This window comes from Carlito syrichta, unplaced genomic scaffold (assembly GCF_000164805.1).
Source record: "Carlito syrichta isolate Samal-C Ts95f unplaced genomic scaffold, Tarsius_syrichta-2.0.1 Scaffold137642, whole genome shotgun sequence".
Taxonomy (NCBI): Eukaryota; Metazoa; Chordata; class Mammalia; order Primates; family Tarsiidae; genus Carlito; species Carlito syrichta.
In genome coordinates, this window is record NW_007081738.1 from 75478 (window position 1) to 99442 (window position 23965).

Consider the following 23965-nt stretch of genomic DNA (forward strand, 5'->3'; position numbering starts at 1 on the left):
TCCACCCTTACTTCTAGTAATCACCATGCCCCTTATCCTGTTCTATTTTCCTTTCCATAGTACTTATCACCTTGAACATCTACTTAATTTATTAAATTCCAATTTATTATTAGAAATAAAAGCTTCACAAAATCAGAAATTCTGCTTTGTTGACTGATATATCCCACCAGAACACTGTCTGTTATATAATAGATACAGGCATACCTCATTTTACTCTACTTAGCTTTAATACACTTTACAGATACTGTGTTTTTTACAAATTAAAGATCTGTGGTAATCCTCTACCTAGCAAGCTCATCAATGCCATTTCTCAAAAAGTATCTACTCATTTTGTGTCCCTGTGTCGCATTTTGTAACTCTTGCAATATTTCAAACTTTTTCTTATTATTATATTTGTTGGTGACCTGTGATCATCGATCAATGTTACTATTGTAACTTTTTTAGGGCACCACAAACTGCATCAATATAAAACAGCAAACTTAATTGATAAATGTTCTGTATGTTTTCACTGCTCCACTTACTAGCCATTTCCCCATCTCTTTTCATCTCCTCACAACTCCCTATTCCCTGAGACACAACACTATTGAAATCAGGCCAATTAATAACCCTACAATGGCCTATAAGTGTTCAAGGGAAAGCAAGAGTCACATGCTCTTACTTTAAGTCAAAAGTCTGAAATGATTAACCTTAATGAAGAAGACATACTGAAAGCCAAGATAGGCTTGAAAGCTAGGTCTCTTACACAAGACAGTAAGCTAAGGTCTAAATGTAAAAAGAAAAAAAAGTTACTGAGGAAATTAAAGTGCTACTCCAGGGCACACATGAATGATGAGAAAGCAAAACAGCCTCTTGTGAAAAGAAAAAGCTTTACTGGTCTGTACAGAAGACCAAACCAGCTACGACATTCCCTTAAGCCAAAGACTAACCCAGAGCAAGTCCCTAACTGTCTTCAATTCTATGAAGGCTGAGAGAGGTGAGGAAGCAGCAGATGAAAAATCTGAAGCCAGCGGCGGTTGGTTGGTTCATGAGGTTTAAGAAAAGAAGCTGTCTCCATAACATAAAAGAATAAGGTGAAGCACCAGCAAGTGCTGATGTAGAAGCTGCAGCAAATTATTCAGAAGATCTAGCTAAGATCATTGATGAAGATAGTTACACTAAACAACAAATGTACATGTAGACAAAACAGCCTAATATCGGACGAAGATTTCATCTACTACTTTCATAGTTAGAGAGAAGTCAATGTCTGCTTTCAAAGCTTCAAAGGACAGGTTGACTCTCTTGTTAGGCGCTAATGCAGCTGATGACTTTAAGTTGAAGCCAATACCTACTTACCATACCATACTTGGGACCTATATGAATTATGCTGAATCTATTCTACCTGTACCCTATAAATGGAACAAAGCAAGAAACAACAACAGAACTAGAATTAGAAGTGGTGCCTGAAGATTGGACTGAATCACTACAATCTCACAATAAAACTTGAACAAGTGAGGAGTTCCTTCTTATGGGTGAGCAAAAAAAATAGCTTACTGAAATGGAATAAATTCCTGGTGAAAACGTAGTGAACACTGTTGAAATGACAGCAAAGAATTTAGAATATTACATGAATTTAGCTCATAAAGCAGAAGCAGGGTTTGAGAGGCGTGACTCTAATTTTGAAAGAAATTCTACTGTCAGTAAAATGCTATCAAATAACATTAAATGCTTCAGAGTCAATCTATGTGGCAAACTTCAGTGTTTTCTTATTTTAAGAAATTGACACAGCCATCCCAGTCTTCAACCACTACCACTCTGATCAGTCAGCAGCCATCAATCCAGCAAAAAGATTATGACTTGCTGACGGCTAAGAAGAATGTTAACATTTTTTAGCAACTAAATATTTTTAATTAAGGTATGCACATTTTTAGACATAATGCTATTTATGTCACACTTACTAGACTACAATATAGTAGACACATAACTTGTGTATGAACTGGGAAGCCAAAATAAATTGTGTTATGCGCTTTATTGTGGTATTCATTTTATTGTGGTGGCCTGGAATAGAACCCACAATATCTCTGAGGTATGCCTGTACTGAAATTATATTGTTGAATTAGAGAATAAGTAAAAAATACTTATGAGTGCTTTTAATTTTGAGTGCTCTCATTTTTTATGGTATTTCATTAATAGTGTATATTCCTGGGCTTTAATCCAGGCATCCTGAATTAGCAGTTTTGAGGTGAGACCCAAGAATATGCACATTTCTACTTCTACACACTACACCATTATGTGACTCCAAGTTTCAAATTGTAGATAACATTCAATGTAAAACACAGTAACATTTGACTTTTATAATTCTTGTATTACTCCTAAATGAGTTGTATTATATTTACTTTCATAAACTCTTCATTTACCAAAATTGTCCAACCATTTTCATATATATTCTTTATAAGTCAGCAGCTTTTATTTGATTTATTTAACAATATTAAATGCCTATTATGCACATTTTGTCTCCTATTAGATATTAGGAGACAAAAAGACTTAAAACATAATCCCTGTTGTTACAGAGTGTACAATCCAGGAAGAAGTCAAACAAATACTATGGTGTTAAAAGAAGGTGAATTTATAGAAGTATGGGAGGTGAAGAACCTGTAGAAAAGATAGCTTAGCCGAGTCTTAGAATGACTGAGTAATCAAGTATAAGATGAAGTGAGTATATTCAAAGTAGAGAAAACAAAAAGTATAACCACACATTAATTGTTTCACTCATTTTTCCCAAGAGGGCCAGTGAATCTTCATGGTTTCCCGGACATAAATGCTGACTCTACTGTATGTATATTATCCACTGTGTAAGATTTCAGCAAGTTATTTAACTAACTTCTCTGTCATTTGGATTTACACTCTACAAGTGGCAATAATAAAGTAGATACCGATATGGTTATTCTGAAGATTAAAATAGACTACATAAGTATTCAAACAATACCTAGTATAAATAGTATTCAATAAATGTTACTTTTTTAGATGAATGGCTTATTAGCATAATTATAAAAATATCTGTCATTACCATTGTAAAAATTATATAGATTGGTGATTGTAATAAATGTCATTTTTATTTATTCACAATTTACTGTCTTTCATTCACTCAATATCTATTAAGCATCTATTACAATGCTTACAATTCAGAAGCATAAAGACATAAAATCATTTTCAGAGAACTAATAGGAAGTGATACAGAAAGGTTGAAACAAGAGTATTTGGAGAATTATTAGAGAGAGAAAGGCCAGAAAATAAAGGATTTTGTGTGCCAGAATGAGGGTTTGAACTTTAAATTAAATATGATGTAAGATTTGATTTTCAGTAAGAACTCTCTCAAAGCAGAATGGAGGATGGCTTGAAAAAGGGACTAAACAAAAGAACATAAAACCAGTTATCCAATATAAGTCACTGATACTGAAATTGGAAAGAATAAGCTAAATAAATCTAATATTTAGAAATGAGAATCATAGAAAAGCAACTGGAAATTGGAAGCAAGAAAGATAGGCAGTAATGGTATAAGAAAAGGTGACTACTAATTTTTTTGGTCTAGATAACAGGGTAGCACTAGTTTCCAAAGGAGGGAAGACAGAAGGGCCTAATATGTGTGTATAGCTTTGGATAACTATACGGATATTGGTGAATGTACATGTAAAATACCATACACAGACACACACACACACATACATTCACATTTATGTAGATCTGGTCTAAAAATGAATTTGGGATTCATTATTTGTAGGTAATTTATGCTGTTATGGTCTTACACAAGAAGTCCAGTAAGATCATATGAGTTAGAAAAGTTGACAAGTAGGCCCAGAGGACAGCAATATTTAAGAAATAGATAGAAGGCAAGTCTAACTGTAAAGGAAACTGAAGAAACTGCTAGAAAACCACCAAGAAAAGAGTTAAAGTTATATCACATATAAAAAGAAACAAGAGCATTATAAAAAGTAGCAGGAGTAAATATTCCAATAAATAAGTATACGAGAGAGCTATTTAAAAAGAATAGAGCAAGGATTATTTTCCTGTGTATTACATGTGTAGAAACAAAACCTATTTCTTCAAAAGAAGCCATGGTTCAAAGGACAAAATGGTAATATGAAAGAGACTCTAATAAGAAAATATTAAAATACTCTAAATGTGAATTGTTTATTTTTTTTTTGTAATTTACCTTAACTTTTTACTTTGAAATAACTTTAGATTTACAGAAAAGTTTAAAAAATATAACAGAAAATTACCACATAACTTTACCTAATGAAAACATCTTACATAATTATGGAACATTGATCAAAAGCACAAAATTAACATAGGCACAATACTATAAAATACTCTACAGACCATATTCAGATTATACCAGTTTTTCTACTGCCTTTTTTCTACACCAGAGTTTAATTTAGACTTTTCCATCTGTAGTTCATCATTAATCAGTCTTTCATTGTCTTTCATGACCTTGACACTTGTGGAAAGTACTGTTCAAACATATTGTATAAAGTTTCTCAATTGGGCTTGTCTGAGATTTTCTCATTATCACACCTAGTTTATGTATTTTGGGCAAGAATACCACAGGAGTGATTGATTATGCCACTCTCAGTGCATATCATCAGGGGGTACATGATGCAAATTCACCTTACTAACTGAGATGTTAACCTTGATCATTTGGTTCAAATGATCCCTCCATCATAAACTTACAATTTTTCTGTTTATAATTAATAAGTATCTTGGGAAAATACATTGACACTTTTAAGATCTATGATAAATATGAAAACACGAATATCATATATAGTAAGAGAACATTCAAATATTAGGTCCCAAATAAATGCTCATCAGAAAAATAAACATATCACCATATTATCATCTGCAATGTTAGATTATATGATAGATAAATAAATTCCTAGCTTAGGATTTTGGAATTATTATCCAATGTATTTTGAAATATATATTATGAAATAAGGTACTGCATAATTCAGAAAGTTATTTTTACAGATCCAAATCAGCTTGCTCTCTAAACACCACCCTATTTTGCCAAATATTACAAGACGTTAACCTAGTTATTAATATTTGATGTGGCACCTTGTCAGACACTTGTAGGGAAAAAAAATAATAAACAGAAAACAATCAAAGCATACCACCACAAAAATCAAATCAGAAAGGAAGACGGCAAGAGAGGAAAAAAAGGATCTACAAAATAACCAGAAAACAATTAATACTATGTGTCGGAGTCCCGCTCCAACCTATGGGGGGGGTTGGACCCCCACTGGAGAGTCAAGACGGGGAGAAGAAACCAAGTTTTGTTGCCATGTATGCACACTGGTCACTATTCACACACCAATATTATAGCTATTGCTTGTCAGAGGCGATCTTTCAGATGGGCCTTTATGGGCCTCAGTCATGTAGCTATAGATGTTGGCTCCCAACAACTATGAATAACTGCCTTGAATGTAAATGGATTAAATTATCCAATCAAAAGACACAGAATGACTGAATTGATTAAAAATACAATGCTGTCTATAATAAATTCACTTCAACTTTAAGGAAACACACAGACTTGAAAGTGAAGGCATTAAAAAAAATATTCCATGCAAACAGGAAAAGTACTTTCTTTTACTTATATCAGACAAAATACACTTTAAGTCAAAAACTGTAAAAAGACAAAAATAAGGTCACTATGAAATGATAAAGGATGTAATTTATAAACTGATATAACAATGGTAAATACATATGCATCCAACTTTGGAGCACTTATTAATAGAGATGAAGGAAGTGATAGACGGCAACACAATAATAGTAGGGGATTTCAATATTTCACTTTCAACAGTGAATAGATCATCTAGGCAGAAAATTAACAAACATCAGACTTGAACTACACAGTAGATCAAATGAACCTAACAGACATATACTGAACATTCTATTCAAAAGCAACAGCCTACACATTCTCATCAAGCATACACAGAATATTCTATAGAATATAACATATGTTAAGCCACAAAACAAAGTTTAAAAAATTTAAGAAGACTGAAATCATATCGTGTAACTTTTATAACCACACTGGTATAAAACCAGAAATTAGTAAAAGGAGGAAAATTAGAAAATTCACAAAATACATGCAAATTAAACAACACACTCCTGAACAACTAAAGGGTCAAAGAAGAAATCAAAAGGGAAATTTTTTTAAAATCTCGAGACAAACAAAACAACATACCAAGTGTGTGGAATATAACAAAAGCAGTTCTAAGAGATGTAATAAATGCCTTACATTAAAATATTTAAAAATCTTAAATAAACAACCTAATGTTACACCTCAAGGAACCAAAAGGGAAGAACAAACTAAGCCCAAAGTTAGGAGAAAGATGGAAGTAATAAAGATCAGAGAAGAAATAAAATGGAGACTAGAAAAACAATAGAAAAGATTAAAACAAAAAATCATTGGATTGTTGAAAAGATAAACACAATTGACAAAGCTTTAGCTGATATAGCTGAAAAAAATAGAGATGCTTCATATAAATAAAATTTAAAATGAAAGAGGAAACATTACAACTGATATTACAAAAATACCAAGGATCGTAAGAGTCTACTTTGAACACTTATATACCAATAAATTGAATAACCTAGAAGTAAATTCCCAGAAACATACAACCTATCAAAACTCAATTATAAATTAACAAAAACACCAGACTGATAATAAATAAGGGATTGAATCAGTAATCAAAAATGTCTCATCAAATAAAAACCCAGGACCTAATAATAGCTTCTAGTTAAATTCTAACACATTTACAAATACCAATCCTTCTTAAATTCTTCCAAAAAACTGAAGAGAGGCTGCAATACCCTGACACCAAAGCCAAACCAAGATAGTACAAAAAAAGAAAATTACATCTGGTATTTCTGATGAATACAGATGCAAAAATCCTCAGCAAAATACTAATAAACTGAATTCAATAGCATATTACAAAGATCATTCATCATGATCAAGTAAAATCTATCCCTAGGATGCAAGGATGGTTCAGCATATGCAAATCAACAAATGTGATACTCTATATTAACAGGATGAAGGACAAAAACCATATCAATAGACGCAGAAAGGCATTTGACAAAATTCAGCATTCTTTCATGGTGAAAACTCTTAACAAACTAGGTAGAAAAGTAATATTCCTCTCCTCACCACAATAATGAATATAGATGAGAAATCTACCACTAATATCATATTCAGTGGTAAAAGCTGAAAACTTTTCCCCTAAGATCAGGAACAAGACAGGAATGCTCACTCCTACCAATTTTCTTCAACATAGAACTAAAAGTCCATGTTAGAGAAATTAGGCAAGAAACAGAAATAAATGGCATCCAAATAGGAGAAAGAAGAAGTAAAACTGCCTCTGTTTGCTGATGGCATGATCTTTTATGTGGAAAACCCTAAAGACTTGACCAAAAAACTGTTAGAACCCTTTCATGAAATCAGTAAAGCTGCAGTATACAAAATTAACAAACAAAAGATTAGTAGCATTTCTATACTACTACTAACTATCCCAAAAAAGAAATTGAGAAAACAACCCCACTTACAATAGTATCGAAAAATAAAATATTTAGGAGAAAATTTAATCAAAGAGGTGAACAATCTATGTGCTAGAAGCTATGAAACACTTAAGAAACAAATTTAAGACAAAAATAAATGGAAATATATCTCATGTTCATGGATTGAAAAAACTAACACTGTTAAAATATCCATAACTACTCAGTGATCTACAGTTTCAATGCAACCCCTCCCAAATACTAATGATATTTTTCACAAAAATAAAATCCTAAAATTCACACAGAACCACAAAAGATCCTCCAAACACTAAGCAAACTTGAGCAAAATGAACAAAGCTGGAGGCATCACATATATTTGATCTCAAACTTTACTACAAAGCTATAGTAACCAAAACAGCATGACACTGGTACAAAAACAAATATATGGACAAATGGGACAGACTAGAAAGTCCAGAAATAAATCCACATATTTACCATTAACTGTTCTTCAGCAAATGTGCCAAGAACAAAACAATGGAGAAGAATATCCACATACAGAAGAATAAAAGTGGACCTTTATGTCAGTTATATACACAAATAAACTCAAAATGGATTAAAGTAGTTTTCAAAAAGGAAACACGGAAAAAACATCTTGATATTGGTCTGAGCAATGATTTTCTGTATCATAGCTCAAAAAATACAGGCAGCAAAAGTAAAAAATACATAAATGGAATTACATCAAACTAAAAAGCTTCTGCACAGAAAAAGAAACAACAAAGTAAAAAGAGAATCACTGCAATGGGAAAAATATTTGTGAATCATACATCTCATAAGAGGCCAGTACCCAAAATACATAAAGATTTCAAACAACTTAAATGCAAGAAAACAAATAACCCAATTTAAAAATGGGTAAAGTAGGCAGGACTTGGTGGCTCAGCCTGTAATCCCAGCATTTGGGAGGCTAAGGCGAGTGGATTGCCTGAGCCTTTGGGTTTGAGACCAGCCCAGGCAACTTGGTCAGACCTCGTCTCTACAATAAATAAAAAATTAGCCAGGTGTGGTAGCATGCACCTGTAGTTCTGGCTACCTGGAAAAGGCTGAGGCAGAATTGCCAAAGCCCAGCAGGTCAAAGCTGGGGTGACCATTAGCGTACCTGGGCAACAGAGTGAGACTCCAACTCAAAAAAATAAATAAATAGATAAATAAAAATTAAAATGGGTAAAGTACCTGAAAAAACATTTATCAACAGAAAATACAGAAACGGCCAACAGATATATGAAAAAATGCTCAACATTACTAATCATGAGAGAAATGCAAATCAAAACCACAGTAAGATATCACCTCACACCCGCTAGGGTTTTTATTATCAAAAAGACATGAGATAAGTTTTGGCCAGGATGTGGAATAAAGAGAATCCCTGTACACTACTGATGGGAATGTAAATTATCACCATTATGAAAAACAGCACAGAGATGTCTTAAAAAAAAAAAAAACTGAAAATAGAACTACCATATGATCCAGCAATTTCACTTCTAGGTATATATCCAAAGGCAATTAAATCAATATGTTGAAGAGATATCTGCACTCCATGTTCATTGCAGCATTATTCACAATAGTTAATATATGAAGTCAACCTATGTGTCCATCAATGGATGAACCCATAAAGAAAATGTGGAGCATATATACATAGTGGAACATTATTCAGTCTTTAAAAAAGAAGGAAACCCTGTCATTTGTCACAACCTGAATGAATCTAGAGCACATTATTTAAGTAAAATCAGTCTCTCTCTCTCTCTCTCACACACACATACACACACACACACACACACACACACACACACACACACACACACACACACACACAATACTGCATGGAATCCAAACAAGTCAAACTCAGAGAAGCAGAGGCTAGAATGGTGGTTAGCAGGGGCTCGGACAAAATTTAGTTAGACAGAAAATCTATTGTATAACATGGTGACTATAGTTAATGGTGACTACACTTGAAAACTGCCAAGAGAGTAGATTTTAAATGTTCTCACCACAAAAAAGTATATGAGGTAACTGATATGTTAATTAGCTTGATTTAGTCATTCCACAATCAACATTGATGTTAACTAACTTGACATAGCCACTCTACAATCAAATTCTAATATCAAAACAGCATGTTGTATACTACAAATACATATAATTTTGTCAAAAAAAATTAAGTTATACCATGGTCACTAAATTTTCCTTATACCACATGAGAGTATATCTTCAAAGAACTACTGAAGATTAGTTGAGAATCACCACCATGTCAAAAACTACACAGGATTTATCAAATCATAAATTTTCAGGTGTCTGCTTATAATAACAATAGAGTTGTCCAAGGTCCACCAGAGACTTTTGAAATAAATTTTAATCCAATTCCCTAGTTCTTAACAGGAAAGAAATTATTTAAGTAAAATTAGCTAGGCTATATTTTTCCATTTATAACCACAAAAGTCAGTGAAAATTTGATAGAACTGATGGCCAGTTTACAAAATGGAATAGTGATTTCATTAAAGGTGGACGGTCCCAAGATTTTTACCCCAATATTATTATTTTTATACTATTCAGTAAATGTACTCTATTATCCTAGTATGCTCCCTTGATCATAATGAAGTTTACACTAATGAAACAAATCTATCTCCTTAATCTCAGAGTGCTTGTTTATTATCATTTATGGTTGTTATCATTATAGTAAGTAAATATTTTAGTATTAAAAATCACTTTTGATATGTAATAATAAAAAAACATGTTAAAGAGAAATTTTACTATTTTTTTAGCATTGGAAAGACCCTAAGAAAGAACTAGATATAGAATGAAATCATATATGTTTCCAGTCCTAGAAAAGCTCATAATGTATTGAGAAAATTGATATGTAAATGAATAAGAGAATTATTAGAATTATCAATATAAAAATACACATATAGGCATTACCTTTGCTTTCATATTTCTCTCTACCCTGTCTACCCACTAGTAAGAGTGGACAATTCTACCTTCCAAGCATAACCAGACGGTCTGTTCTGCTTCACTCCATCTTTCTACTAACATCATCACTTCTTTCCAGGACAACTGCAATAGCCTCATAACTGGACTTTTGCTATCGCCTTCACTCTAATACAATTTTCACAGAGTAATCTGACAATCTCTATAAAATATAAATCAGATCCAGTCATGCCCCAGTAAAAACTTCCCAAGAGCACAGTGCTCCATTTAGAATAAAATAGAAACTTATGCCTTCAAAGCTCTGTATGACCTGCCCGCTTTGTCCCTTCTAAGCTCATCTAATACAACTCTCCCTCTTGTCCACACTTGGTTTACTCTGATCTTAGACAATGCCAAGTTCTTTCCTTCCTTGGGGTCTTTGCAACAGCAATTTCCTCTTCCTATAATAATGCTACTTTCTTTTTCATATCTCAAAACTGATTCCTTCTTTAGACTTAGCTTAAATATCACCTTTTCAGTAATGTCTTTTCTTGTCACCCAAACTAAATTGGCTATCCAGTCAATATCTCATACCCTTTGAACTCTCTGCTTACTAATAATTTTTCTTAGTTGTTTATTTGTTTGTTAAGCCATTACCATCACTAGAAATATCAACTTCACAACAGAAGGTTATATAGTTCTGAATCTCAAATGCTTGAAGTAGCTGTACCTGATACAAAACAAATAATATGCAATTGTTAGAGTAGATGAACAAATAAAACATGATCAAAGTAATACTGGCACAAAGAAAAGAGTGCAGACTTAGTAAGGGGGAAGGATAAACAGGGAAGGCTTTAGACAGGTGAAAACAGAAAAAAGATAAATTACAATAACATGGGATAAATGCTTAACTCAGAAGAATGAATAAAGCTGTAAGGCAACAGAAAGGACAATGATTGGCACAAGGGTTGACATTTAAGTAGGTTCGGAAACATGACAGGAAGTATATAAACACTGGTGGTATGGCACAGCATATGCAAAGCCGTACACTGTAAAATATATGTTTGAATGTGGCTATCCCTTCAGGTCCCCTTCCACTCTGGGAGCTTTTCTGTCCTCTCAATAAGTCCTGCTTTCTTAAAAAAAAAAAAAAAAAGTATATGTGTGTGTGTGTGTGTGTGTGTGTGTGTGTGTGTGTGTGTGTGTGTATTCAAATATATATATTTGAATAACTGTATATTGCATTAGAATAGGAAAATGGGCAAGAATTTGAAGCGCAGAGAGAGACCAATTGCCTGATGTAGTGTGATACTCCAAGAAAATGACAGAACCAAGATAAAAGCCCAGGTCTGTTGGATTCCAAACCAACGATCTTAACAGAGGGCTAGGTATGCCACTTGTGACACATAGCGATGTGACCAGGAACCCAAACATGAAGGTAAAAATGGTGTATTTAGCAGAAGTCTTAATTTTACTCGAGTATGAAGGAAGGATGAGGATATTTTAACAAGTAATTAATTTAAAATGTTTTCACTTTAAAATAAACACTGCCATATTGTGGCATAGAGTGCACAATGTGTACAAATGTTTTGGAAAAACACAGAATGCTTCTTAAAATATGCTTGTCAGTGGACTCATACTGCCACCTCCTCACACTCTTTAAAAACATGTATACTCTTCAGACATGAGGGATACTTTCTTGGGCAGAAAAGTTTGAGAAATACACATTTATATTACTACACAAGGGGTAGGAAATATTTTGAGGGAACATTAAAAAAGAGTTTTCCAATTTGAATCTTCCCTATCATTTTCCTCTCTGATAAAATTTGGATAAGGAGAAACATCTTGGGATTTTAAAAAGTATCTATTCTTAATATATTTGAGTTCCTTCACTATTATATAAATTTCTTAACAGTAATCTAGATTACCAGTTAAGCAGGCCTATATTGATGAAAATTTCCTAAATTATAGTTCTAGACAAGGCTCTTGGATTGAAGCAGTAAATTCAGTCATGATCCGTAGCCATAGCAAATGTACAGTAAAATAAGCAGAAGAAAATTTTGCTTTCAGTGGCCTTAATAACAAACAATATACACAAGAAAATAATTTCCTTTATTATGTTAATATAGTATGAGATAAAGGTAAAAGATCTAAGAATAATGGCTTAAACCTCTGTAAAACTGCTAGTTAAAAGAAAGGTGGTGATGTCAGAGTTTTGAATTTAAGGAGCTGTTTCTGGGATTCCTTCCAAGTCCATTATCTAAAGAGGAATTCATCTAAATGGAACCTAGTATCATCCGTCTAAGCTATGTTTATTTCAAAGTATCATAGAATGTTAGAGCCGAGAGGTATCTCAGACTTAGTGATTTTTTTTTTTCTAATTCATGTTACATATGCAGAAACTAAGGTAAAAAGAGGTTAAGAAGTCAACTCGCAGTGAAAACACACCCTACTGCTGGCTAAGGTAGAAACAGTAAAAATATATGTGTGTTCATATAATACTTTAAATATTTATAGCTTGAATAATGATAAAGCAAGGACAGTTGACAGCTGATGCTTTGTTGAAGCAACCACTGGGTTGAAGGGGGATGGGAAGATGCTGATCAAAGGGTATAAAGTTTCACTTAGATAAGAAAACTAAGGTTTAGATATTTATCACACAGCATAGTGACTACAGTTAACAATAAAGTATTGCATATTTCAAAACTGTTAAGAGTAGATTTTTTTTGTTTTTTAGTTGGGGGCATCTCACTCTGTTGCTCAAGCTGGAGTGCGGTACCACAATCATGGCTCACCACAGCTTCGAACTTCTAGGCTCAGATGATCCTTCTGCCTCAGCCTTCCAAATAGCTGGGACTACAGGCTCAAGCCACCATGCCTGGCTAATTTTTTTATTTTTTTGTACAGATGTGATCTCACTATGTTACCTAGGCTGGTTTCCTACTCCTGGGCTCAAGTGATACTCCCATTTCAGCCTCTCAAAGTGTTGGGATTACAGGTGTGAGCCACCACACCCAGCCAAAAGAGTGATTTTAAATGTGCTAACGACACAACAAAAAGTATATAAAGTAATAAATATGTTAATTAGCTTGGTATAATCATTCTATAATGTGTGTGTGTTTGTGTGTCAAAACATCACATTGTACCCCATAAATATATACAACTACGGCTACCCAATTAAAAATTTAAAAAATAAAGACAAAAAATTATACAATTGAGCTATTAAAAAAATAATAAAGTGAACTAGGAGACCACTGCCCTTTCTTTAGAAGGTCCCTTCACTTTGGGTCCCTCCTTCTTTTTTAAAAAAAAAAGGTCATAATCCTTTCAGCTTATCTTTTCTTTGCCTTTCTTTATGGCTTTATCTCGTGAATATATTTACCTAAATAATTCCCTCTATATGGCTTTTCTTGTTGTTTAACATTACACAAAAGGTTTCATCATATGGCTTCTTCAGTGACTTGTTCCTTTTGTTTATTTTATTCATTCTCAGTTTTGCTGTAATTCCTTCATTTTCCTAATGTATAGTATTCTACTGTATGAATATAACACCTTTATTCTTTTTAATACTGATGGCTATATAAGATTATTTCCAGATTTTTGCTTTATGAGACAATTTGGTAAATGAGCTTTGGGGCACATTTCAGAGTGCAATCACTGGATAATAGGAAATTCACATATTAAACATAAAGTGGCAATACCAAAGTGTTTTCTAAACAAATTGTGCAAATTGACACTCCTATAAAGAGTTAAAACTTTGTCCTTTGCTCCTGATTTGCCCACATTTGAGATTTTCAGGTTTTTAAAATGTGAGCAATCTTGTGAATGTGAGGTAACAGTTCATTGTGTTTTTTTATCTGATGCCCTATGATTACAAAGAAGTGAGTATCTTGCTTATCTTTATTAGCCATTTAGGTTTCTTCATTTGCATGCACTCTTCATATCTTCTGAACAATTATATTGGGTCCTATCTTTTTACTGGTATATAGAAGTTTGTTTCTTATACTCTGGATTCTAAATCGTTGAGAGGTTTATATGTATTACAAATATGGGGTCTTTTAATGACCTAAAGTTCTACATTTCAATAAAGTCAAGTTTGTTAAACTATTCCTTCAAGTCTTAAGAAACACGTTTCTATCCTCAAAGTTATAAAATTAATGTCAGTTTGGTGTCTTCATTTCTAAATCTTCATGCTTTTTTTTCCTTTGGCTAAACTGTGTATCTTAGGAGTTTAAATAAGAGTAGTTGGCATCTTTTTCAGAGGGAAATTTTTAGTGTTTGACAATCAAGTATAATGTTTGCTGAAAATCTCTTTAATCATATCTTTGTTAAGTTTTTAACATGAATAGCTATTAAACCGTATAAAAATTTGTGATACCTGTTGAGATGATTAAATGACTTTTATCCTATAATCAGTTAATATTGTTAATTGCTTTCATAGATTTTCATGTGCAACTGTCATTTAATTTCTGAGACAAATGCAACTAATTATGGAGTAATATTCTTTTTGCATTTTGCTAGTATGGGTTGCAAACATTTTGTTTAAATTTTTAAATCTGTGTTGCTGAGTGAGACTGGCCTATAAATTGTTCCCCTCTCATGTTTCCTTTGGCTTAGGAATCAAGACTATCTTAGCCTTACAGAATAAATTTGAGAGTGTTTCCTTTTTGCCATATTCAAAAAGTAATTTTGTGGAATCTGAATTGGAACCATTTGATCTTTGAACATGTGGAATAACTTGCCTGTCTTATATAGTTGATACTGTTCCAATTTAAAACACATATTTACCACTTCTTTTGCTCTTTTTTACTTTTGCATCTCAGACCTTTTATCTTGGATCTTCCAACTTAGAAAACTTTCTTCCTCCTTATATTACTTCCTTAAAGAACTTTTTTCTGCTGTTGGTATATCAGTAAGGATCAACCAGACAAGAAGAACCAGTGGAGATTATATATATATACACAAACACAAAATTTATGAAAAGGAATCGCTTGCATGATTGTGGGGCTGGTTAAACAAGTCTGAAATTCATAAAATGGGTGTCAGTAAGGGAAAATCATGGACAGACGAACCTTTAGGCAAGGGCCATAGCTGCCAACTATAGGTAGAATTCTCTCTCAGGGAAATCTGTGCTATTTTAAGGCCTTTCAAGTGATTCACACAGACCCAACAATCAGGTTATTTAGAATAATCTTCCTTATTTACAGTCAAATCATTAGAGGCTTTAGTTGTATCTGTAAAATCCCCTCACAGCAAAATATAAACTAGTGGATTGAACAGTTGAGGGTGGCAGTCTAGCCAAGTATTCACATCAATAAAGCCAACACAAGTCAGCTTTGTTGGGAAATGTCTTCAGGCTACTCGTATTTAAAAGGTGTTTGGTTGGCATAGGATTTTAGATATTTTTTCTCAACACATTGAAGACATCATTCAGCATCTTCTGGATTCCATTGTTGCCGATGTGAATTCAGCTGCCAATTATGCTGCTCTTTTGAAGGTCATCTTTTATTCCTCCTGTTATTTTTTAAAATTACCCTCTTTCTAGAATGTCTTATAGCTGAATATACTATTTGTGGTTGTAGATGCCGTTTTCTTTAATCCCATTTGTATATTTTAGGCTTGACAAACTCATAAAATGGTGACTTCATTACTATCCTTTCAACTACTGTCTCTGTTCCATTTTCTGTCCTCACTTACTAGAAATGACTGAATTTTAGACATTCTCACTTTACCTTCTATGTCTATCAACCTCCCATATTTTCCACTTCTTTGTCTCTCTGTACCATATTCTGGATAATTTCTTTTTCAGATATATCTTCTACTCATGAAATCTCTCTTCACTTAGATCTGATCTGCAGTTAAACACAAATTCCTTTCTTTTCAATGCTTACTTAACAGAAGTTTATTTGCCACATTTTAAAAATTGGCTTCTCACTCTTTAAAGTTTTTCTTCTCTGAATATTTTTAATGTTTTTATTTCTTTCAACATCTTAACACGTCTATTTCATATTCTACTTCTGATCATTCCACTATTTAAAGTCTTTGCAAGTCAGTGCTTGCTGTTTCTGCAAGTTCTCATTTATGATTTGTTTTCTCATATGTTTAATGATTTTTAACAGTGAAATTTTCCTTTGTAATTTTAGCTGGGATAATTCTTTGATGCCTGGATGAAGATGGTTTCCTCAAGAAGGGATGGGTGCTTGCTTCTGCCTGGGGTCTGCAGACACTGACAGATTAAGATCACTTTAATTAGTTTGAGTTTCATCAGACCAAATCTGAAAATATTGATACTGGTTTGAAATTCCTACACAGGTTGGCATATGGTTACTATTTAATTTATTTTATTTTATTTTATTTTAAATGTGGAGTACAACAAGTCAGGATTAGTGTGGTTACTTCTTAGCAGCACTTTTTCCTCCCCTCCATGCAACATTAATACTTTGGATGTATGAGTTTCCTGGAAGATCCCCAAGAAACAGGTTGGGGAATAAGCACCTTGATTTCTTATTTACTTATACACCAGCTTCCCATATTTATGGGAATCAGGCCTCCTATTACACTTCTCATCTTGGGAAGTGATCACTGGGCTTTGCCAAATCCTGTGCCCTCTCATCACAAGGACTTTTTAAAATCATGTATTTTAAATTTTCTTAGTATGTAGGTTATATCTGGATTCTACCCTGCCATATTATCAGAAATAAAAGTTCACTTTAACTCTTTCCTTAAAACTATACATGCTGCCTTCTGGGTCTAAGGCCTCCCAATTTTGAAGCATATGCTTTGCTGAGGCTGTAACTTGAGTAGTTCTGGAACCATAATGGATCACAAAATCATAGTAATGAATAATAATAACTTGTACCTAATAATATATTGATATTGTTTCAGTCATATCGGTAGTATCTTTGAAGATTCTTCTGGGTTGATAATTTTTTTTATCAATTAATTTTTCTTTTAGAAGTTTGTAAAACTCTGTCTACAAGAATCTTTTAAATCTTTTCAGAGTTATCTTCAAGTATCACTTTCTTAGGAATTATAAAAGTATATCAAGTTCTAGAAGATGGTCGATTTGTACAAGTAAAATTATCCAAGTTGTCCATTTATAGTTTACTTTGACCATTTTCATATTTTACATTTTACCTTTCTGACCAAGTTATACTTTTAAAAAAATTCTATATAGATATGTATTTTGTTAATTTATTTGTATTTTATCTATGAATGAGGCAGACACTAAAGTTTAATGGGCATCTACAAAGTGCCATGCACTGTACTAAGAGTATACATATATTAATTTACATAAACTTTATTATAGCCAGGTGAGATTTGTGCTAATTTCTGTTTTAAAGAAAAAGAAACATATACTAATGAACATACAGCTATTAGGCAATGCAGTCAAGATTTACTACATGACTCCTAAAAAAATGCTTTTATAACTATGTAAAAAAAGCTACTATGCTTTATTAACTTAGTTAAATGGTAAGAATCTAGTTAAAGAATCCCATAGTAAAGGGAAATAACAAGTTAGACATTCCACCTACCCATTCAATCCTTGACCTCCATATAATTTGATTTCATAACTCAGTTTTGATAATGAAAGATAGATTAACATACAAAGAGTACTAATGTTAACCCAACTAGCAAGCACCAGGTGATAGTTTGGGACTTGATATGCCTTATAATCCTGGAAAGTAATTCAGTCTACATTTGAAGACCTCTAGGGACAAAAAGCCCCAAAAGTAGCTCACTCCATTTCTGAAAATTACAAGATATCTCTGATCCTAAAATCCATGCTCCTTAAGTTTGTGTATGGGATAACTCTCTTTCCTTAACGTAGAACTTCACATATTCCCCTACAGAGTAGTTTCTAATCTCAGATTATTTTTTAAACTTCCTCAGAACATATATAGCAGTATTAATTTGTTGCCATGCTGATGTTTTACCTACCTAATTTGAAAGTTATTTTGAGTTATATGGCATCTTTCCTCCTAACAGTCCAAAGAAACTTCTGTTAGATTGTCAGATTCTCAGGAGCATTGCTGAGTTTTTATTCATGTTTATTTCCTGGCCCTGAGCACAGTTTATAACACAGTGTGGGCCTCCACTGCATTTTTATTTTACATAGCTAACTACCCTTAAAATTGCCATGTGGAATAAGAAAAGCAAATGTTAAAAACTTAAAATTATGTAATCAGAAACGAAGACAACCCAATTTAAGAGACTTGTTATGATCACACAATGAAATGACAGAACCAGTGCATCTAAAATTTCTGAATTCTGATATCAAGTTACTGCTTTCTTGAAATGGCAACTACATTTTCTGAGTCAAAAATCAGGACACACAACATAACTATGCATTTTATTTTTAATTCTGAATTTATGACCATAAAAACTTTCACAAAGTTTTAAAAGTTAAATATTTATTTTATGAATTTTTTTATAAACTAAATTATAATGGGACAGTTCTATAAAAACTGCTTGTTTACCATATCAATCTATCATACCAAAATAATTCCTTCTAAGATGCCTTACATAAAACGAATCATACTGCTTTTACTTCTGTGAATGAGTACCCTTCCTCATTGAGACCTTAAGTTCAACAACTTTTGATGGAGAATTTTTTTTTTTTTTTTTTTTTTTTTTAGAGTGGAAGTCTCACTCTGTCACCCAGACTGGAGTGCAGTGGCCGCTTCCGGCCACCGCAGCCTCGACCTGCTGGGCTCCGGCGATCCTTCCGCCTCAGCCTTCCAAGTAGCTGGAATTACAGGCATGCGCTACCACGCCCGGCTGATTTTTTGATTTATTGTAGAGATGAGGTCTCGCTGCCCAGGCGGGTCTCGAACCCGCGGGCTCAGGCCATCCACTCACCTCAGCCTCCCAAAGGCGCGGGATTACAGGCTGAGCCACCGAGCCCGGCTGATGGAGAATTTTTAAAGCCAAGTTATTATAAAATATTTCTAGAGTACTATACCATAACTTATAGCTGTAGACTTACAAAAGAAAGAAAAAATTCCTGAAATTCTCTAAAAGATATTACTCAAGGTTTGGAAATAGTTTTATAGTAATAAAAATGTGTAAAAATAACTATGTTCTGTTATTTTTTTAAAAATGCAGAAGTCCACTCTTACCTGCTTAAAAAGTTGAAGGTTAATTGCAGTTTCCAAGAACTGTTTCATCACATTTGAGCGGTGCTTTACAAAGCTCTCCTCACAGAAAGTGATGGGTTCACCCTAGACAGAAATAAAGATTTTAAGGGCATCAATAAAAGGTCAGTCAGAGAGAAGCAGTCTCTTTAAGGAGGCACATGGAAGGTAATAGAGGAAGTGTAAGATATAGAATCAATGAACAGATAGACCCTCATACATAGTTGGATTTCAGGCTAAAAGAAGTATTCCTCTATTAATAAACCTGTACTATGGCTTCCTAATTAAGGATCCCTTGAACTCTTAAAATTGCTCAATTTCACTCCCTCAAGTAAGAGTAAATCCCCTGGAAACAAAGATTTGACATTATCAGAAAGAATTATGAGTATTTAAAATAGCACACAAACCTGAAAAAAAATCCAAGAATTTTACTTCATCCTGATTAGAAAGCACTCTTTCTATAACAACTGCTGTCTGATTTTTTTACATTTACATTAGTTGTTATGATCATTAGTTTGCTTATGAATTAATGAAAAGGTTTTCCGATCACCTTCTCTTTATGACTGCAAATACAATCCTGATGGGATACTTACAGGGTAAGTCCTACTTGGCACCTACTTTCATTAATGCTTTGTGCTAAGTTATCTTTGCAAGTATCTTGTAATAGTTCCACCAAATGTGCCTCTTCCAAATCAGCAAGGAGCTAAATCTCAAATCCTACAGCTTCCACTTGCTCCACTTATCCCACTGCATGATCATCACTGGCTGGCTGATCCCTGCCACCTGCTGTTTCCCTCAGCAGCCTGAATGGTCCCTTGCTGACTCATCACACACGAAGGCAAGTGACTGAATTTTCGGATCAAAATGAAAACAGAAAAATGGCAATGATTCATTCACACAGTGAATCGTGTAGCCATCTTCAGTTGCAGTAAAAAGGAAAAAGTAAGCTCATTCACTTTCTAAAAGAATGTTGAAAAAGTAACAATTATCATTTCATCTTCAGGAGGACCCAATGCCTTGACAGGTGTCTGTAAGTAAAATTCTGGGGATAGGTTCACGTATAAATAAAATAATCTCAGTTACAATTCGCGTAATTCAACTGTTACCACTTTCTGATAAAGTTAATGACACTATAGAACTACACTGTCACATGTAGTACACACTAGTCACAAGTGGATATGTAAATGTAGTTTTATTAAGATTAAATAAAATTTAAAATTCAGTTCCTCAGTCATACTAGCCACATTTGAAGTGCTCAATAGTCAAATGTGGTTAGTGGCTATTGTATTGAACAGTACAGATATAAAACCTTTTCTATTTTTAGTCCAAAAAGTCTTCTTAGCACTGCTGTAGAAAAAAATAAAACAAAACTCAAATTATTAGACAATGCAAATAATCTACTAAGTGTTGTCACCCATCACCATTATGGACCAGCCAATGGTCCATAATAAAAATGTCACTGTACATTTTTATAATGATTATTGCCAATCTTAAGAGCTACAGATGATTTTAAATTATGTATTTTTAAAAATTGAACAAATTTACCTGAATATATTTTGGATAATCATAAATACATAGCATTTTTCACTATGATACAACTTATAATTTACCAGAGGAAGAAAAACAACAACAGGCAATCCTGTTAAAGATAAAGATCTGGCGTTTTTGTATCCTTATTACCAGCATTATATCATATCAGTCTCACTGGGAGACTGATAAATGTTTAATGAGTTAATAAATAAAATAGTAAATGAGCTATGCCTTGTTCCATACAATATGCAATTTTTTCAAAAATAAATACTAATTTTAAAAATAAAAATTATTTCTTCTAATGGAAGTTTTGACATAAATGCTATCACAAAGTGATCAGGACTAATGGTAATTTGCATGTTTATTTGATAAAAATTTTCCCACAAATGTGCAGGATGCATTACCATCAATGGTCTGTCTAAAAGTTGCTAATAATAGCACAGAAAAATAATTGAATCTTCGATTCAAATATAAAGTGAGTTTCCAATTGAAAAGTTTAGATTTGTATGATATAAGCAGGCATTTCTTTGGATTGGAGAGCGTGGAGGGCATGCAGGTGGGAAATTCAAGACAGGAAAAAATGGATGTCACTAAAGTCTACCTATGCTTTCTCAAGAGGTGGTAATAATGTAATTATTAGTCAGTGTGAATTAAGCTGGAAGAAGTCTGTCCTCATTAGTCTTTGAGTAATTGCTTTCAGTCTTTGCACAGAAGAAGTAAAGAAAAAGCTTAGATTTGCTGTCCATCTGTGATGCAAATAGATGGCAAAGTTTTGACATGAACCTTCAACTGATTAACATAGTTTATTTACTAAGAATCTCTGATTGTAACAAAAAGCAAAGCACTGACACATAGAATTTTCCTTCAAGGAAAAAAAAGAAGTCTTGATGAACTATGCTCCAAAATGTTATATATTAACACACAGGAACCTTGATGATGGTCATCCTTGGAGTATATGCTATGAAACACTATAAATGATTCCTCAGTATGAGTTCTTTCAAAGGACTCATCAAAGATGAATGACGTGGCATGAGAAGAACTCTGCCTAGGCTCTTAACCCAGATTGTGAGAGTTTGAAGTTCATGTGGTTAACTACATCACTAAATATTTCATTGCAAACTCAACAGGACTTGTTTATCCACTGATAAACAGCAATGTTTCTCAAAGTGTGATCCAGGGACTAAGACTTTTTTCAGAGGGTCTGCAACATCAAAGTATTCTCATAATAATGCAAAATGCTATTTGCCCTTTTCACTCTCATTTTTTCACAAGATCCAGTGGAGTCTCCCAGACGCTATACGATGGGCAATATTGCAGTAGATTGAATACAGAATCAAATATTAGAATCTAGCTGACTTCTGTTAAGTTAGATATCAAAGAGATTTAAAAAATGTAAAACTGACTAAATTTTTTGTTTAAAAATATGGTTATTTTTCATAAATGGTTTATGTTAATCTGCAATGGGTTTATAGTGCTGCTTTAAAATAAATAAATAGGTACTTAAATTTTTTTTAGTTTTAATTTCTAATATGGTAAATATTGATATACAACATATAAACAAAAGTTCTTTGATGTCCTTGATAATTTTTAAAAGTGTAAAGACATCCAGAGACCAAAAAGCTTGAGAACTGCTGATATTAATATATAGAACAAGTAGTAGTCAAAGATAACTTCCAGATTTCCAGACTGAGAGTCATAAAATTATATTATTTATTAGAGACTAGAAATACAGGAAGAAAACCAGGTTTCAGAAGAAGTTGATAAAGTCAATTTTGGCATGTGTCTTAAGTCATATTCTAAGTGTAACCAGAGACAGGGATTCTTGTTCGATTGATTTGTTTGCAGATTATCTCAGGAATAACGGTATTAAAAACAGGATAGGGCAAGGAGGAAAAATTAAGCAAGAATATGGTCTCAACTGGAGCTCAGCATCAGTATAACCCCATGGGAAAGCACTAACTTTACCACAGAGCTGATCCTACCTTGAGGCAAGGATGCCAGTTTCTTATATCCCATATCATTGGCTGGCCTTCCCCGATGATAGGGGGGTGGGTTGCAAAAAAGAAGGGTGACTATAGTCTTCCTGGTGAGGCACTTCCCAGTTAGCCAAAGACAGTTTTTCATTAAAAGGGGCACCAGCAATTATAGGGAATCTGGGCAGGGAACCAACAATATCTACTACAGTACCATAAATTGAGAATCACAGGAGATATGCAGCACAAAGCTAAAAACTCAGGAAAATTTGTCATTTAATACACACTTAAGAATTGGGTAGATAGATCATTGATTAAGTTAAGCTGAGCACTCTACTTACAGGATTTATGTAATTGAGAATACTCATCTAGAGAACCTATTTTTAATGTTGTATGGTTTATCAATAGAAAAGTAAGAAAATAAACATATGATTCTGTAGAGACAGAGTAATCATATAGAAACAAAAAAACAAGAGAAAATAAAAACTCTTCATGAGAGAATTCTGGCATAATGGAAAAGCGACTAAATCTTGTCCCATGGGAAAGTGATGGAGCAAAGGAAAGGAGTCAAAACCAGTCTTATTTTGACAGAAAGTCCAAAGAATATAAAAGGATATCAGGAAAATATAAACTATACTAGAATAAAGATAAAGTTCGTATTACAGAGAAGATAAACAGATTTGTTAGAAACTTATTTTCTGCCTTGTATTAAAAGTTATTTTTATATATTTTTGCTTTGACGTCTGGAGATCTGAGACTCAATTCTTATTCATCTTTGCATTCCCTATAGCACCCAACACAGTACCTTGCATTTTGCATGTTAAATAAATATCTGTTAATTATTATATGAATTATTTA

The 23965-nt window shown here is 33.2% G+C and overlaps 1 protein-coding gene across 1 annotated transcript in view; it reads right to left on the minus strand.

Moving 5' to 3' along the window:
• The window catches only part of DENND1B (DENN domain containing 1B), a 129955-nt gene that overhangs the window by 53391 nt on the left and 52599 nt on the right, over nt 1-23965 (minus strand). Inside the window, exon 7 of the mRNA XM_008049823.2 lies at nt 19590-19691. Coding sequence (XP_008048014.2) covers nt 19590-19691 — 102 coding nt within the window. The remainder of the gene's footprint in view (nt 1-19589; nt 19692-23965) is intronic.